A 15,497-nucleotide genomic window follows, 5' to 3' on the forward strand; every position below is an offset into this window, starting at 1 on the left:
TTTTATAAGAGAAACTTCAAGTTTGCCTATTCCACATCTTAAAAAAAAAAACATTTACATACTGTTTATTTTTTTCTATTTTCTTTTTTGGTGGCAATGAATCGCTTGGCTGGGAATTTAGAAAAGTATCGTCGTGGAATGTACGAGTTTGTGTTACGATATGCAATCAAATAAAATGTGTCACGAACACACACACACACACAGAGGAGGAAGGGAGGCACGTTTATAAATATTATTTGCTGGCAGACGTAACAAGTGTAAGGAGCACATTTCTGGTCTAATTTTGCATATAAATTACAAGCAACAAATAATCAAATGCAAATATGTTCTTAAGATTCAATTTTTGTGCAATCAACGCACTTAAACGCATCATCAGCAAATGCCATCAAGAGAGATAGAGATAGAGAGAGAAAGAGAGAGAGAGAGAGAGAGAGAGTGAGAGAGAGAGAGGGAGGGAGAGAGAGAGAGAATGTGGGGGAGATAGATTGCAGACATTGCCAAGACATTGAAATGGCGTTGAGCGTTGCTGTTGACAGACACAGGGCATCATAGTGTGAGTGTGAGTGTGACTATGAGTGTGAGTGTGAGTATAGGTGTGAGTATGCCTGTCTGTCTGTCTGTCTGTCTGTCTGTCTGTCTGTCTGTCCATCTGTCTGTCTGCCTGTCTGTGTGTGTTTTCCTGGCTGCTCTTCAACTTTACGCGTTGTTTGGCACTGCCTCAACATGACATTCTGTGACTACGTTGTCCTTCACACTTCTGTCGTCCTGTCGTCCTGCGTTCCACTTTTCCAGCATGAAATCACATTTAAATTCCTTGCAATCTCGCGACTTTCAACTGCCCAGACTCGGGCGTTATTAAAGATCTCTCTTACAACTCGTAGTTCACTTGACTTTTGTGTTAATCAAATTTATACTTATACTTTTGAAACAATGACACTGGTTGCAATCGAAGTAGCCTTTAAGCGGGTTTTCAGCAGCTTTTAGCTAGTGTCATTATTACCTAACTAAATTAGCACTGTGCATGGTCACAAGTGAATTGAATCTAACTGATTTATGATCGCACTTAATGTGCAAATATGTAACGAGGACACTAAGTCGACTATTTGCTTGTCCGTCTGCTGTGTCTGTCTATTCGAACAGTCTGCTTGTTTGTTTGGCCATGCAGCGCACATAGCACCCAAAGAGATAAAGCAAAGTGGAGAGAAAAGGAAAGAGAGAGAGAGAGACGGAGTGGGAAGAGGAGACTCTCCCAACTAGTTTGACCAACATTTGCTTAAGCAGGCGTGTGAAAATTGACCATTAGCAATGCAATATATTCTCAATCTCAGTATGATATAACTTGTTGTCTGCGTGTGTGTGCGTGTTTGTGTGTGTGCGTGTGTGAGTGTGCTAGTATGATAATTGGTGTAAATGCCGCAAAGCATTGGCAGGGGACAAGCAACCAAAGCATAGCTGTCTCTCTCTCTCTCTCTCTCGCTCTCTCTCTCTCTCTCTCACTTTCTCTTAAACACTCACATGCGTTTAATATGCAGCTGCATATTTTATGGCAATGGCAGCCATTAATTTGAGTGTGCCAACTTCCCAGCCAGGCTGACAGCAAAGTGAGGGGGCCTAAAGGGGAGCAGAGGGGTGCAGATAGGTGGCTTTAGGAGCAAACATACGTTGCATAGCCACAGGCGCACGTGCGTGACCAGAGAATACGAGACTCCAAGCCAGTTGCAAGGCCTTCAACCAAGCAGCATATATTTTATTTTAATTTGTTTAGCAAATGCCAAAGCCAAAGCCAAAAAATGAAAACGAAAGCGAAAGTTGTCGACGTTCGTTTTGTCGCTTTGTCGTTTCGTCTGTCGTCATCATTCGCATTCGCAACTTTATCATCATTACGATCGCTTCATTTGCCTTATTCAATCTGACACACGTTCCCACAAATAGTTCAGTTCGGCTCTGACTGAAGCTCAAACTGAGGAAATCACAATGGAAGCACAAAACAATATGCAAACAATTTTTACCGTTACATGACTGAAATACACAAAATGGCCAAAGGAGAAAAAAGACAAACAGACGCATTTATGGTCACGTGCGACACTCACACACACATATCTACATACATTCATAACTGACCAGACACCAAACTGTTTTGGCGTATGAAAATTGCTTGCCAAATGACAAAGAATGAGCACTACGAGCTGCTTATAAAGGCTGCCACGCCCCCTGCTCCTGCCAGCCGCCCCCTTAACCTAACCCACACACATTTTCATATATACTTATATTTATAGATATACATATAAGTAATTCTTTGCTTTTATTTTATTTCCTATGCGAAGCCATTTCATATATTATTTTTCTCACCCTTTTGTGAAGCAAGCAAAAAATTGTTATTTAATAAAATTGTTATGGCGCCAAAGGCGTTTTGTGGTTAAGAGTTGGTCCAAAAAAAGTAAAGAAATTGATATATTTGGCAAGGCTCGAATCTCGCAGCTGTTTTGCATGCTAATTAGCTGGACATTTGAAAGTTTATGTGCTTGGCTTAGAAAACCCTTTTTTTTATTGGGCATCGTCTTAGCTTGATCGACATTTTCCTCCTTTTAACGCACAAAAAATTGTCTGTCATGGCGTCAATAGGTGCGTGTGTGTGTAGGTGTGGAATCGTGCGTACGCCAATGCATGTGTGTGAGTGTCCTTGGTGATTGATGATGTCCTTCCTCTGGGCCAGCAGTTGGCAATATGTATTGTCCAATTTACAGTTGACAAGCCAATTATAATAAACTTAGTATGGACATTTTCTGAAGGCGACTTAAAAATACCACAGCATACCGGAAATTTGCTATTGCAGCGGTACTTATTCTGCCTTAATAGTATAAGTGTGAATATAACAGCTGACTAACAGTGCACTGTGTACAGCGAGGTGGAGCAGCGCTGTTATGCTTATTCGTTCAGTTATCAGTCGTGTGGAGTCAGTTTGTCGATTGTGGAGTGCATTTTCGTTTAGTTTAGAACATTCGTTAAGTATATAACAGTCGAGGCATAAACCAGCAAAGAACTCCTGTTATTTACAGGAGCAGCAATTATTTTAAAGACTGACTGTTTTAAGCAATGTATTAAATATGCAAAATCCGAGACCCAAACCACATATCAAACTCTGTTACTGCATTAACAGGAGTGCACTTGAAAACGATAGCATTTTTGGAGTATGCGATAGCTGAGACATAAACCTGAATAGAACTCTGGTTATTAACAGAAGTGGCATTTATGTATAAGACTGATTCTTATAAGCAATGTAGTCGAAATGTAATAGCCAAGACCAATACTACATATTAAATTCTGTTATTATATTAACAGGAGGAGCAGTTCTGTCGACAGCATTTGTTATTTTATCGGGTTTCTATTCAAAATAAGAGCGGTTTTTATATTGCTTATAGATTTTATTATTTGTAAATAAAACGATTCACACAATTTAAAATGAAATCAGGCCTTGTCCAGGTGCTGTTAATCGTATCGATTCATTTAGTTCTTCAAATTCTTACCTTTCTCTTGAATCGAAGAATTAAATAAAGAAATCAGTTTGATTTAATCGCTTATTCGCCTGCACCTTAGTTAGCTGCTCCATCAGATCCGTTAACATTTGCTGAGCGATGCTCGCTTTGCGTATGAGTGTCTCCAGAGCAATTTTGTCCAGATCCTCCAAGTCGATAAGTTTGGGGCGTGGCTGTAAGCCACTACAGCCCTTACACGCCTTAGGTGGTTCACTGGCTATTGCCGGTTTAGTTTGCGTGTTATCAGCATGCGACATTTCTGCACTAGTTTACAGTCTTGATAAGAATTTAACTTACGTTGCCGCTGGGGCTGCCGCTATTTCTGCTTATACTGTTGCTGTTGTTGTTTATGTTGCTGCTCCACTGAATACACAAATCAAACTGATATTGTCTGTGTCGCAGCTCCAAAGCTTAAATAGCCAGCGGGTAAACGTTTTAAAAGCGTCGTCAACTGCAGTTCCCCCCGCCTTCTGCCCCCTCCCGTTCCCATCATGCTTACCTTATAACGTTTTATATATTTACTCAGTAAACGTTGCCAACGATTTTGTTGCCGTTGGCGTTGACTTTGTTTGTTTAGATTTGAGACAAGAAGAAATAAATTATAAAAATGCTCGATTTAAGTTTTTTGTAGTAATTATTTTTATACTTTTTAATGATTTTGGTTTTTGGTTTTTACATTAATAGTTTTTACTTTTGTAGTTTTTGTGCTAATTATATTGTTAAACATAAAAATGTTGTTTTCTTTTACTCATATATTGTTTTGTTGTATTGCATTTTGATTGTATTATTTAGTTTTTAAGTTAATTGCCATCTTTTGATTTGATTTGTTGACTTTGCATTTGTGATTTTCCGTTTGCAACCATTTTTTTTGTTTTCGTTTAATAAATTCGTAAAATTCGATGTTAAATTTAATAAACCATTTTTTACATATTATATAAATAAATGCGTATAAAAAACGGATAAAAAATACTGCAGCGCTTTCGGTTGAGTATACATATTAAAAATTCAAAATAAAGTGCTGCATATAAATTCTATTAATTATAGACTTCTTGTTTTTTAGTTCTTATAATTTTTAAATTGTTTCTAACGCTGCAGCAAATAAAACTCGAAATTACAGACTTGTTGGCTGCCAAAGGTTCCTATATAAATACCCTCGACTGTGATCTGTTAACTGTCTGGCAACCCAGACGTATACCACTGCAGTTCCTATATAGTGTTATAGTAAATATTTCTGTTGTTTTTTTTTATTTGTTTTGCTATTATTATTTCTGGCGCTTATAACTATAACTTTCTGCTGTTAAGTCAATCAATTATTGTATATTTTGTTAATACGATTTTACGTGTATCTCGATTTTTATTTGATCTTAAACAAATTTTGGCACATGGTTTCCGAAAGGGTTCTCAAAGTTCTATTGATTTGCTGCTAATTCTCTTATGCTGTTGTTGCTCTCCTTTTTGTTGGCTAGTTTAAAATACAGCTAATTATTATGTGGATTAATCAATACGAACTAATTTTAATTTTAATATTAATTTGTAGTTTGTTTTTACTGCTCTTTACTTGGCCATTTTATATGTCTGTGTGTGTGTATGTAAATGTTTATGTGTACGTGTGTGTCAATATTTGATTACGACTTGCTATTTGATTTCTAGAATTCATTTTGGTTTTTAAAAACATTTATCTACACGTTGACGAACGACAGTTTATTGTAATAGAAACACTAAATTGTGTAGATACTGCGATATCATGTCATATCATATATGAATACTGATTCGATTCATTCGTGTACGATTCATTCGAGTATTCATGTACACTTTGAATATATTAAATACATTTAGTTAACATTTTTCATTGTATTTATGCAATTATTTTTATAGATTTTACTTTGCTTTTCACTTTTCTGTTTTTATTATTCATTATTTTGTCAGTCATTTTCTTTTGTTATATAATGGGCGCCTTACAGGAATCTATTTACAGAATAACAGCTAGAGATTTATCATGTCTGAGTGTGTTTATTTTGGGTATGAATGTATATATTTTTATGTTTATGTACATTAGAGTCCATCTACTATATGTGTTTTTTGTTTAGACATAAATATATATAAATTTGTACACAGCATATGTCTTGAGTTTAATATTAGTTTAAATTCCTCGTTTTACAAATCGGAAAATGCAGTTTTCGAAACGGAATCCATAAATATAGAATTTACAAAAATACTTAGAAAAAAAATACCTATACGATATACTTGTAGTTGTATCTAAAATGTGTAACTCAAGTATCAGTACTATCTATATGAAAGATACGATATTATTAACGATATTAACCAAAGGACCAAATACTTACAACCTCTCTCTACATACAGTTTCGATTATATGTAAGTAGTACGAGTAATACGCTTTACGTTAGTATTCAAATAGTATTCGAGTTAGTAGTTCGATTTACATTAGTCATAAGTACTTACAACTAGGTTAGTAGATAGTATAAGTATGCATATGTATATATACAACATCTTGGAAGTTCGATAACTGACCTGGGTTCTGGATGGCATGCCATATAACATGCACAAATCGTAATTACCTTTATAATTATATGCTAGTATAATGTATATAAGTATGTTTATACGTTTATATGAGCTTTAGATTAGTATTTGATTATTTTTGTTTTTTTTTTTTTTTTTGGGAATGGAGAGTTATTAAATGGGAAGTGTTTAGAGTTTCCTCTTTCATATTTTATTTTGTTGGATGGTTGTGCAAAGAATTTTGATACTGATTGTCCGAAAGTTTATCATTGTGTCGTTTTGGTTGTTGGGGTTGTTTTTTGGGGCTGGGGTTGTCAAGCTGGTTACGGGGTCAAGGCGGATACGGTGTGGATAACGGGCAACGGGCAACGGATAACGGTTAACGGATAACGGTTATAACGGGAGAATATTTCAAGTGTTGGCATTACATAAATAGAGGTACTACAATAGAACGGCTCAGCTGTTGGTTTCTTGCATACCCAAAGTGGGAATAACTGGGAATGTTCCACTTGTTTATTTAGTGCTAACTTTTGTTGACCTGACCTCAACCTAAGTGCTGATCTTGGCTCGATCAGATCTTACCAATGTCTCACACGGATATCGAATAATCCGATTTTTCGCTAAGCAATTTCTGGCCTGGAGCGGGTGAATGTTGTTGTGGGCGTTGTTGTTGCAATGGTTGTTGTTGTTGCGGCTGCGGTGACTTTGAATGTGCTCGTTTATGTGGTGGTTGCTGTCGTAGTGGCTGTTGCTGCTGTTGTTGCTGTTGCTGCTGTTGTTGTTGCTGCTGCTGTTGATGCTCCTGCTGCAACTGCGATGTGGTTGAATTTGGACGCGACCACAGCGAGGAGCGCTGTCCAAGCTTCAGCTTTTTGATAGTATCCACATCGCACTCAACCTCAGCCAGCTCTATGTGCTCGCCGGCATCGCGTTCGCCATGATGGAAGGCACCAGCACCAGCAGCGGCACCAGCGTTGCACTCGGCCTGCAGCTGCAGCGGATGCAGAGTGCGCAGGATGCCAGCTCTGCAGGATTTGTTTGATGTGATGTGCATGATTGAGAGATAGAAGAGTATCCAGAGTTGGTTTTGCATACTATGATTTACTCTATATTTTTTGGTTTTTTTTGGTTTTTTTTTGCTAGCAACCACACTCAAGCATTTAGAATAAGAGAGACTTAGTGGTGTTGTAGTTGTAGTGTTGTTGTTGTTGTTGTTCCTATTGGTGGTTGGTGTTGTGGTGTTGTGGTGTGATGGCTGCTGTTTTAATGGGCGCCCTCAGGACCACACACCTCACCGTACGCCAAGTCTCATGTCTGATCTATGGGATCCATATAGGTGCACGATATCTCGCCGCTATTATAGCCAAAGTTGGTGCTACTGATGCCATCAGCAGCAGCACCACCGCCCATATATTCACTCCCCCCATTGGCCGTATCCTATTTGGGCAGCGGCAACGTTGGTGCCGTAAAGAACTTGGAGGAGAGCAGAGCCGTCGAGGGATTCAAGAGAGCAGTGCCAGAGACAGCGCTCTGATGATGATGTTGCTGATGTTGCTGATGGTGATTGTGGTGTGACTCATGCGCGGGCATTATGGACTTGTGTGGTATGGGTCGAAACTGTGAGGAGGGTGGCATGCAAGTGACGGGCACAACAGATGCTAGGGTACTAACGCCTCCATCCAAGCCCATTAGCTCCTGGCCATTAACATGCGATGACGTCGGCTCGAGCTGATGGAGCTTTGGCTGGATCAACAGTGGTTGCTGTTGCTTCAAACTACTGCTACTACTGCATTGGGTCTGATTGGGATTTGGATTCTGATTCTGATTCTGACCAGATTTACTATTCAATTGTTGCTGTTGCTGTTGTTGTTGCTGTTTGTGATACTGTTTCTGTTGTTGTGTACTTATCGATGGCGATTTAACCAATGTGGGTATGTGACATTGTATTGAGTCTTGTGATTTGAATGTGCTCGATATGGATTTCAGATTGCCAGTGCCGTTGCGTGGCGATAGAATTTTATTCGAATTAGTTGTCGATGTGCCTGTATTTGTATTTGTGACCGTGTTTGTGGTTATGTTGTTGTTGCTTTTGTTGCTATTGTGATGACGCGGTGTTGTATTGGTGGAAAACTGATATTGCTGATGATGATACCTGGAGCGACCGCGTCGTGGCAATGATTTTTGTTCGGACATTGGTGACAGATCGGAGGATGTGCTTGATTGTGCTCCATGGTAGATGATGCCTGCATCGCACAGACCAATTTCAGTTTGGTTTTTTTTTTTTTTTTTTTTTTTTTTTGGAAAGAAAGAAAGAAAGAAAATACGGGCAAATAGAGATTTGGAATAGGGGAATAAAACACACACAAATCTTATCAACTAGCTTAAACTCTAAATACGCGTATTAATTAACAAATATATATTTGATTAGTTTGCTTAGTCTTCAGATTACTCTCTTTTCTTTACTGGTCGAATCATTGTTTCTGTTTTTTTTTTATTTTTGTCTTTGGTAATTTTAGTGCAGATTGCTATAAATTGTGCATATGTCGTTGATCTACTACAGATAAGTTATCGATATGCTGTGATTTGGAAAGTGTTGTATTAGTCTAGAGTCGGAGTCTGCAATATAGAATAGCGCAAAAAGAGAAAGAGAGCGAGTAGATTACTCCATTTGATAGCCTAAGATTACTACGAACAAATACGGGAGGATTTATCTTTATGTACTTCATTTGGAAGGATCACAGTAAGAAGATCAATCATCAATCAATCGTTAACCAATCGTCCATCAAACATCAATCAATCATCAATCAATCATCAATCAATCATCAATCAATCATCAATCAATCATCAATCAATCATCAATCAATCATTAATCAATCATTAATCAATCATTCTTCAATCAATCATTAATCAATTATTAATCAATCATCAATCAATACATTTTGAGTATTCGAACTATAGAATTGATTGACCTCCTTAATGGACAGCTTCCCTAGTTGTCTTTGGGGGTCTTTGGGCTACGACTTACTGTGCTTGATTTTGCCCTCGTGCTGATTGGAAGACTCGGTGCGACTGGAAGTCAGTTGATCCTGATCCGATTCGGATTCCTCGCTTTCTGGTTCAGTTTTGCGTGAGTGACGACGTCGATTCTTGGACTGCGCAGAGAACAGAGCATGACATTAGTTGGAATTGGACTTGCGTACCGATAATGCGACTAGCGACTACAAAAGCGCCTTGGGATAATAAACGCTTTCAAATAAAACAAAGGATTAACTCAAAATTGACATGTGACACGAGGCAGAGCGCTTCGCTCAATGCCCATGATATATGGCATTGCATTTAAGAGAACTTAGTTGGAAAGTAAGACACGAGCATAGAAACAACATAAAAAGCACGTAGTAGTCTATAGAAAAATACACACTAATTGTTGGACAAACCCCCCTTCCCTCATATACAGATAGAGAGAGAAAGAGAGATAGAGGTAGAGAGAGAGCTAAAATCAAAGAAATGAATAAACAAACGCACGATATTATGAAACGGTGAGGTCTGATAATAATTATGAATTGTCTTTTGTGGACGTTGGTTATGGTGGTGGTGGTGATGGGTGGTGGTTGGTTTTAGTACCGCAGCTGGTGGTGGCGACGAGCAGCCCTCGGCCAGAGCCCTCTCATGGTACATGAACGAGTGCAGCAGAGTGTTGGCTGGACCGCCATGATGTGGCTGTGACAAGTTGCCAGCCTCCGACAATTGGAAGGTGGCATATGGCGAAATGTCCTCAGAGGTTTCTGTGAAATATCCTCAGGCTTACAACTCAAGTTCGATCAAATGATTCAACAACTCTGCTTACCCGGAATTTTATCATTGTTCTGCATGGAAACCTTATGAATGGTGGCATAATAACGCTCACGCTGTGCTGCCTCGGAGTTGGCGCGATTCTCAAGCGATTCCTTTTGTATATGATTGCTTTGTTCTATTAAGGATAAGGATAACAATTAGTCAGACATTAATTAGAAACTCCACTTGAGTTGACGTACTGTGCCGATAACAGACGATGACCAAGGCTATGGTACAGATCATGCCGGAAACAGCAGCGATGCTGGGTATCAACAGATTGATGTTGCCATAGAAGACGCTTGGACCGCGCTGACCTCTCTGCACAATCTCCGGCGGTGGCGGATCTCCATCCTTGGTGAGTGTAACGAAACTGAACTCAGCTTGTGAAACACCTGCCACATTGTGCGCCTCCATTCTCAACTGATAGAGTGTCGAAGACTGCAGATTGGAGATGACCACACGTCGTTGTGGCTTCAGAGCATTGGAAACTGAGAGGAGAAAATACATGTCATAAGTTCAAATAGTTTACAAAATAGAAAATTTAAAATATGATTTATTCGTAGGTGTGTGTTATAAAAATAAATTTAATTCATAGTTTTTATTTAAATTTAACTAGTTACGCTAATTACTTTATTAGGAAAGCGAAAGATATAGATTTAAATGAGGAACCTTAGCATCGAAATTCATATCTAGGATCTATAGGAAAAAAAAATTTTTCAACAAATTTCTTAAAATTTTAATGGACAATGAATTAAGAGGCCAAAATAATGACAAATTGACTTTCCGCCTGAAAATCGGTTGAGTTTTGATAAAGTTATGGAAGCTTGAAGTTGGTCGAACCTTTGACCTAGCAACTTTACAAGCCAAAATTTTTGTCAGATTTCACATGATTTTTTACAGAAAAATGAAACCTCTCAAAATCAAATTAAAAGTGTTGTTTTATACTAATTTGGGCACCAGGAGTCGTTTAAAAGTGAAAACTCTAAATTTAAAATTTTGAAAAAAATATTTTTTCGAAAAAGTCAAAGGGGGGAGTACATGATTTTGTCGGAAAAATATCGAAAATAAATTTTTTTTAAAAGTTAATAATATTTATATGCAGAATCAATGTAGAGACCAAATAATTATCAAAATGACTTTCCGCATGAAAATCTATTGAGTTTTGACAAAGTTATGGAAGTTTGAAGTTGATGAAACCTTCGACTTAGCAACTTTACAAGTCAAATTTTTTGTCAGATTTCGCATGATTTTTTACAGAAAAATGAAACCTCTCAAAATCAAATTTAAAGTGTTGCTTTATACTAATTACGATATAAGGAGTCGATTAAAAGTGAAAACTTGAGATTTAAAATTTTCAATTTTCAAAATTTCAAAGGGGGGACCCTTAGCATCAAACCCATGTTTTTAAAGAAAATTATTTTTTTTACAAAATTAATAAAGTTTGAATGCAGAATGAATGAAGAGGCTAAACTATGAACAAATTGACAATCCACTTGAAAATCTATTGAGTTTTGACAAAGTTATGGAAGTTTGAAGTTGATGAAACCGTCGACTTAGCAACTTTACAAGTCAAATTTTTGTCAGATTTCGCATGATTTTTACAGAAAAATGAAACCTCTCAAAATCAAATTTAAAGTGTTGCTTTATACTAATTACGATATAAGGAGTCGATTAAAAGTGAAAACTTGAGATTTAAAATTTTCAATTTTCAAAATTTCAAAGGGGGGACCCTTAGCATCAAACCCATGTTTTTAAAGAAAATTATTTTTTTTACAAAATTAATAAAGTTTGAATGCAGAATGAATGAAGAGGCTAAACTATGAACAAATTGACAATCCACTTGAAAATCTATTGAGTTTTGACAAAGTTATGGAAGTTTGAAGTTGATGAAACCGTCGACTTAGCAACTTTACAAGTCAAATTTTTTGTCAGATTTCGCATGATTTTTTACAGAAAAATGAAACCTCTCAAAATCAAATTTAAAGTGTTGTTTTATACTAATTTGGGCACCAGGAGTCGTTTAAAAGTGAAAACTCCAAATTTAAAATTTTGAAAAAAATATTTTTTCGAAAAAGTCAAAGGGGGGAGTACATGATTTTGTCGGAAAAATATCGAAAATAAATTTTTTTTAAAAGTTAATAATATTTATATGCAGAATCAATGTAGAGACCAAATAATTATCAAAATGACTTTCCGCATGAAAATCTATTGAGTTTTGACAAAGTTATGGAAGTTTGAAGTTGATGAAACCTTCGACTTAGCAACTTTACAAGTCAAATTTTTTGTCAGATTTCGCATGATTTTTTACAGAAAAATGAAACCTCTCAGAATCAAATTTAAAGTGTTGTTTTATACTAATAACGATATAAGGAGTCGATTAAAAGTGAAAACTTGAGATTTAAAATTTTCAATTTTCAAAATTTCAAAGGGGGGACTCTTAGCATCAAACCCATGTTTTTGAGGAAAATAATTTTTTTTACAAAATTAATGAAATTTGAATGCAGAATGGATAAAGAGGTCAAACCATGAACAAATTGACATTCCACTTGAAAATCGGTTGAGTTTTGATAAAGTTATGAGTTCGAAGTATGAAGTATTCGTAGCTTTCAACTCACCCAAAATCCATTCCTTGTCGGGATCATCAGTCACCGCACGATACTGCAGCACGAAGTACATTAAGGGGCAGCCATTGTCTGGCCAGGTGTGCAGCCGTATCAATACCGAGGTGGAATTGGGAGCCAGTAGACTTGTAGTTGCTGGCAGACCCGGCGCCTGTCCCTGAGTGCGCACATGGAGCATAATGCTGGCCGGGGAGCTGCCCACTTTGTTGTGGGCATTCAAGTGGATCTGATAGGTGCTGCCGCAGACCAAACCCTTCAGCTCGTGACTGGAGGCATGACGTGAAAGCTGCATCTCATCCGTGTTGCCAGTGGCACGGCGATAGAACAGAGTGTAGCCAGTGATCGGAGCATTTCCAGTGAATCCACATTTCCAGTGCATCAGGATGCTGCTCGAGGTGGCGCTGGTCACATAGAGCACAGGCGCCGAGGGCGGCACCTGGACGAGCAGCATGTGCGTGAGGCGATCTGTGCCAATGCCATTGTCCACCTGGCAACTGTAGTTGCCACCGTCCGCCAGCTGTAAGCTGGAGATGATCAGATCGCCCGTGTCCAACAGCTGAGAGTTATGAAGACCACCTTGCCGCAGTGCCACATCCGCCTTGAACCACTCTCGCTTCGGTTTGCCCACCGCAGTGCAGGGCAGGGTGACGGTAGAGCGCCAAGGACGCACCACAGGACCGCCAAAGGAAATGATTCTGGCCGGCACGCGATTCGTGGTGATCTGCGAGGACACCCTGGAGCTCTTGCCCTCTCCCACGCGTGTCGAGGCCGTCACCCAGAACTGATACTCCATGTGGGGATGCAGATTCTTGGCCTCGTAATAGGCCTGCTGTGAGGGCAAACTGCGCTTCTCATTGTTCAGCTCCTCGCGGCCATTCACCACGCGAGTGTACAGACTGAACTTGGTAATGACGCCATTGGGCTCGGTCGGAGGCAGCCAGGAGACGTAGAGCGACTGCGGTGAGCTGACAACCACTTTGATGTCAGAAGGCGCCTCGGGCACATCCTCCTCGGTGTGGCAGTAAAGCGGCTTGGATATGGCGCCATCTCCCATGCGAGTGTGTGCCAGCACCTGGATGCTGTAGTTGGTGTACTTTCGAAGACCCGTGAGCACGGTGGTTAAGGCCGTGGTCTTGCGTGATTCAACCTCGTCCTTGTTGGGCACAATGTCATCAATGATGGGCTCAAAGACGAGCTTGTAACCCTGCAGCAGTCCATTTGTGTGATAGATTGGCGGTGGCTGCCAGGAGACCTGCAGCGACTGGGAAGTCAATGCGGCACAGCGCACATCCTCTGGCGGACGACTTGGCACTGTCAAAGTGGAACATGAATAACTGAGGGAAAGAGAGGAGGAGAAAAGACTGAGCAAACTCCTTGCTTACCATCCTCCATTGTCTGCGCTGCAGTTGGCTCCGAGAGCGGACCAGGACCCACTTGATTAAAAGCCTGCACCACAATACTATAACGTGCAAATTTCGAGAGTCCACTGAGCAACAGCTCCCCACTGCCCCCCTCGCCATCACCCGAAACCGAGGTGAAGTTGTAGGCCGTGTTACCCGAACTGGCCAATCTATAGCCCACATTATAGCCCTGTATATCGCCATGTCGCAGCTCTGGCAGCGGTGCCACCCAGCTGATCAGCAGCTCCGTCGAGGAGAGCGGACGTGCGGAGAGACTCAGTGGTGGTCCAGCTGGTCGTTGTGGTTCCGTGCGTATTATCAACTCTTGGCTGGGTGCACTGCGTCCTGCATTGCCCTCGGCAATGACGCGGAAGGCGTAACGTGTCGCTGGCTTGAGGTTCTCAATCAAAGCATTGTAACTGGGCGGATCCTTGACTTCAATGTGCTGCCACTGATCAATAAAGAGTACGGCTAAAAGGAAAGATTCCAATTGTAATTGAGATTGCCATGAGACTGTTGGTTAAGTCCACTTACGATCCGCCTCGCGATACTCCACAATGTACTTGGACACATCGCCCGTGCTATGAGCCTTGGGCTGCCACTTGAGGTTCACCGAGCGACTGCTGATCATGGCTGCTTCCAGGACGCTCGGTGGTTGCGGTGGCTCCTGCACTTGGAGCTGCACCAGCTGCTGATCATTGCCATAGAGATTGGTGGCACGACAGAAATAGGGACCGCTATCAGTGGCATCCACAGTGCGTATTTGCAGCTCCGCTGAAACGCCATCTGGTGTTGCCTCCTGCTTAACCGATATTCTGTTGGGAATGAATATTGCCAGGTCATTAGATCGGGTTCAGTTCGCTGCACTCACTTGTAATTGGTGGATGGATTCAATGTATTTTTGCCCGAACGCATCCACACAATGTTAATCGGCTTGTCGCCGCTCACAGTGCATTGCAAGAGCGCCGTGTCGCCCTTCTTAACGGTAACCGAGCGCGAAGTGGAGGAGAAGTACGGCGAGGCTGCAATTACAACATTACAATATTTTGCATTTTAATTATGTCGGCAGCAGCTTCACAATCCCGCGAGGCTTCAGCGTTGCAATTAACCAAATTGCCATGTTTCGTTTCATTTAGCACCAGCTGCCTCCCCTCTCATTTACAATCCAGCAATACTCACAGTTAACTTTGAGCTGTATGACCTTTCCAATGCCCGTGCCAATGCCATTGTTAGCCTGACATAAATAGAAGCCCTCTCGATCCTCCTTTACATGTTGCAGCAACATTGAACCGTTGCCCAATAGCTTTGTAAATGGACGCTCTCTAACTTCTTCATAGTCGCCAGATTTGCTGCCTATTAAAACAAAATTTATATACTTTCAATAACACAATTATTTTTATTATTTTAATATGTTACCCGCTGCCTTTTTCCACACAATGCTGGGCGTGGGCACGCCCTGTGCCTGACAATGCAGCATAATGTGACGATTGCGTTCCACATTCGCATCGACAGGTTCCACAATCCAACGCGGTGGTACTGCGGAACGTATACGTAATATTTAAAGTTTATAAATACGCTGTCGCTAACATAGCGTT

General features: G+C 40.1%; 3 protein-coding genes across 8 annotated transcripts in view; 1 reads left to right on the forward strand and 2 right to left on the reverse strand.

The window, feature by feature from the left end:
- LOC117788591 (sugar transport protein MST3-like) overlaps nt 1-7,258 on the forward strand; it is a 29,166-nt gene extending 21,908 nt beyond the window's left edge. Inside the window, exon 6 of the mRNA XM_034627389.1 lies at nt 7,248-7,258. The gene's annotated coding sequence lies outside the window, so the exon portion shown is untranslated. The remainder of the gene's footprint in view (nt 1-7,247) is intronic.
- On the reverse strand, nt 3,418-3,867 carry LOC117788595. Its single transcript, XM_034627394.1, has one exon. The coding sequence runs from the start codon at nt 3,788-3,790 to the stop codon at nt 3,545-3,547; it is 246 nt and encodes an 81-aa protein (XP_034483285.1). The 5' UTR covers nt 3,791-3,867; the 3' UTR covers nt 3,418-3,544.
- Nucleotides 6,265-15,497, reverse strand: part of LOC117788588 (Down syndrome cell adhesion molecule-like protein Dscam2) — a 30,108-nt gene continuing 20,875 nt past the window's right edge. For 2 of the 6 annotated variants that reach the window (XM_034627379.1, XM_034627378.1), the window contains exons 11-22: nt 15,319-15,438; nt 15,082-15,255; nt 14,774-14,924; nt 14,437-14,717; nt 13,885-14,373; nt 12,497-13,813; nt 10,082-10,369; nt 9,895-10,017; nt 9,672-9,832; nt 9,076-9,202; nt 8,203-8,293; nt 6,265-7,075 (exon numbers count right to left, since the gene is read on the reverse strand). In XM_034627379.1, coding sequence (XP_034483270.1) covers nt 6,640-7,075; nt 8,203-8,293; nt 9,076-9,202; nt 9,672-9,832; nt 9,895-10,017; nt 10,082-10,369; nt 12,497-13,813; nt 13,885-14,373; nt 14,437-14,717; nt 14,774-14,924; nt 15,082-15,255; nt 15,319-15,438 — 3,758 coding nt within the window. In that variant the 3' untranslated portion in view covers nt 6,265-6,639. Of the gene's footprint in view, nt 7,076-7,262; nt 8,667-9,075; nt 9,203-9,572; nt 9,833-9,894; nt 10,018-10,081; nt 10,370-12,496; nt 13,814-13,884; nt 14,374-14,436; nt 14,718-14,773; nt 14,925-15,081; nt 15,256-15,318; nt 15,439-15,497 lie in introns of those variants that run through there. The other 4 variants (XM_034627382.1, XM_034627381.1, XM_034627383.1 and 1 more) reach the window with 3 other exon arrangements.

The sequence above is a fragment of the Drosophila innubila genome, assembly GCF_004354385.1.
Source record: "Drosophila innubila isolate TH190305 chromosome 3L unlocalized genomic scaffold, UK_Dinn_1.0 0_D_3L, whole genome shotgun sequence".
Taxonomy (NCBI): Eukaryota; Metazoa; Arthropoda; class Insecta; order Diptera; family Drosophilidae; genus Drosophila; species Drosophila innubila.

Bases quoted from the DNA above. Each gene is read 5' to 3' on its own strand.
- LOC117788595 (XM_034627394.1), bottom strand. From the start codon at position 3,790: ATGTCGCATGCTGATAACACGCAAACTAAACCGGCAATAGCCAGTGAA.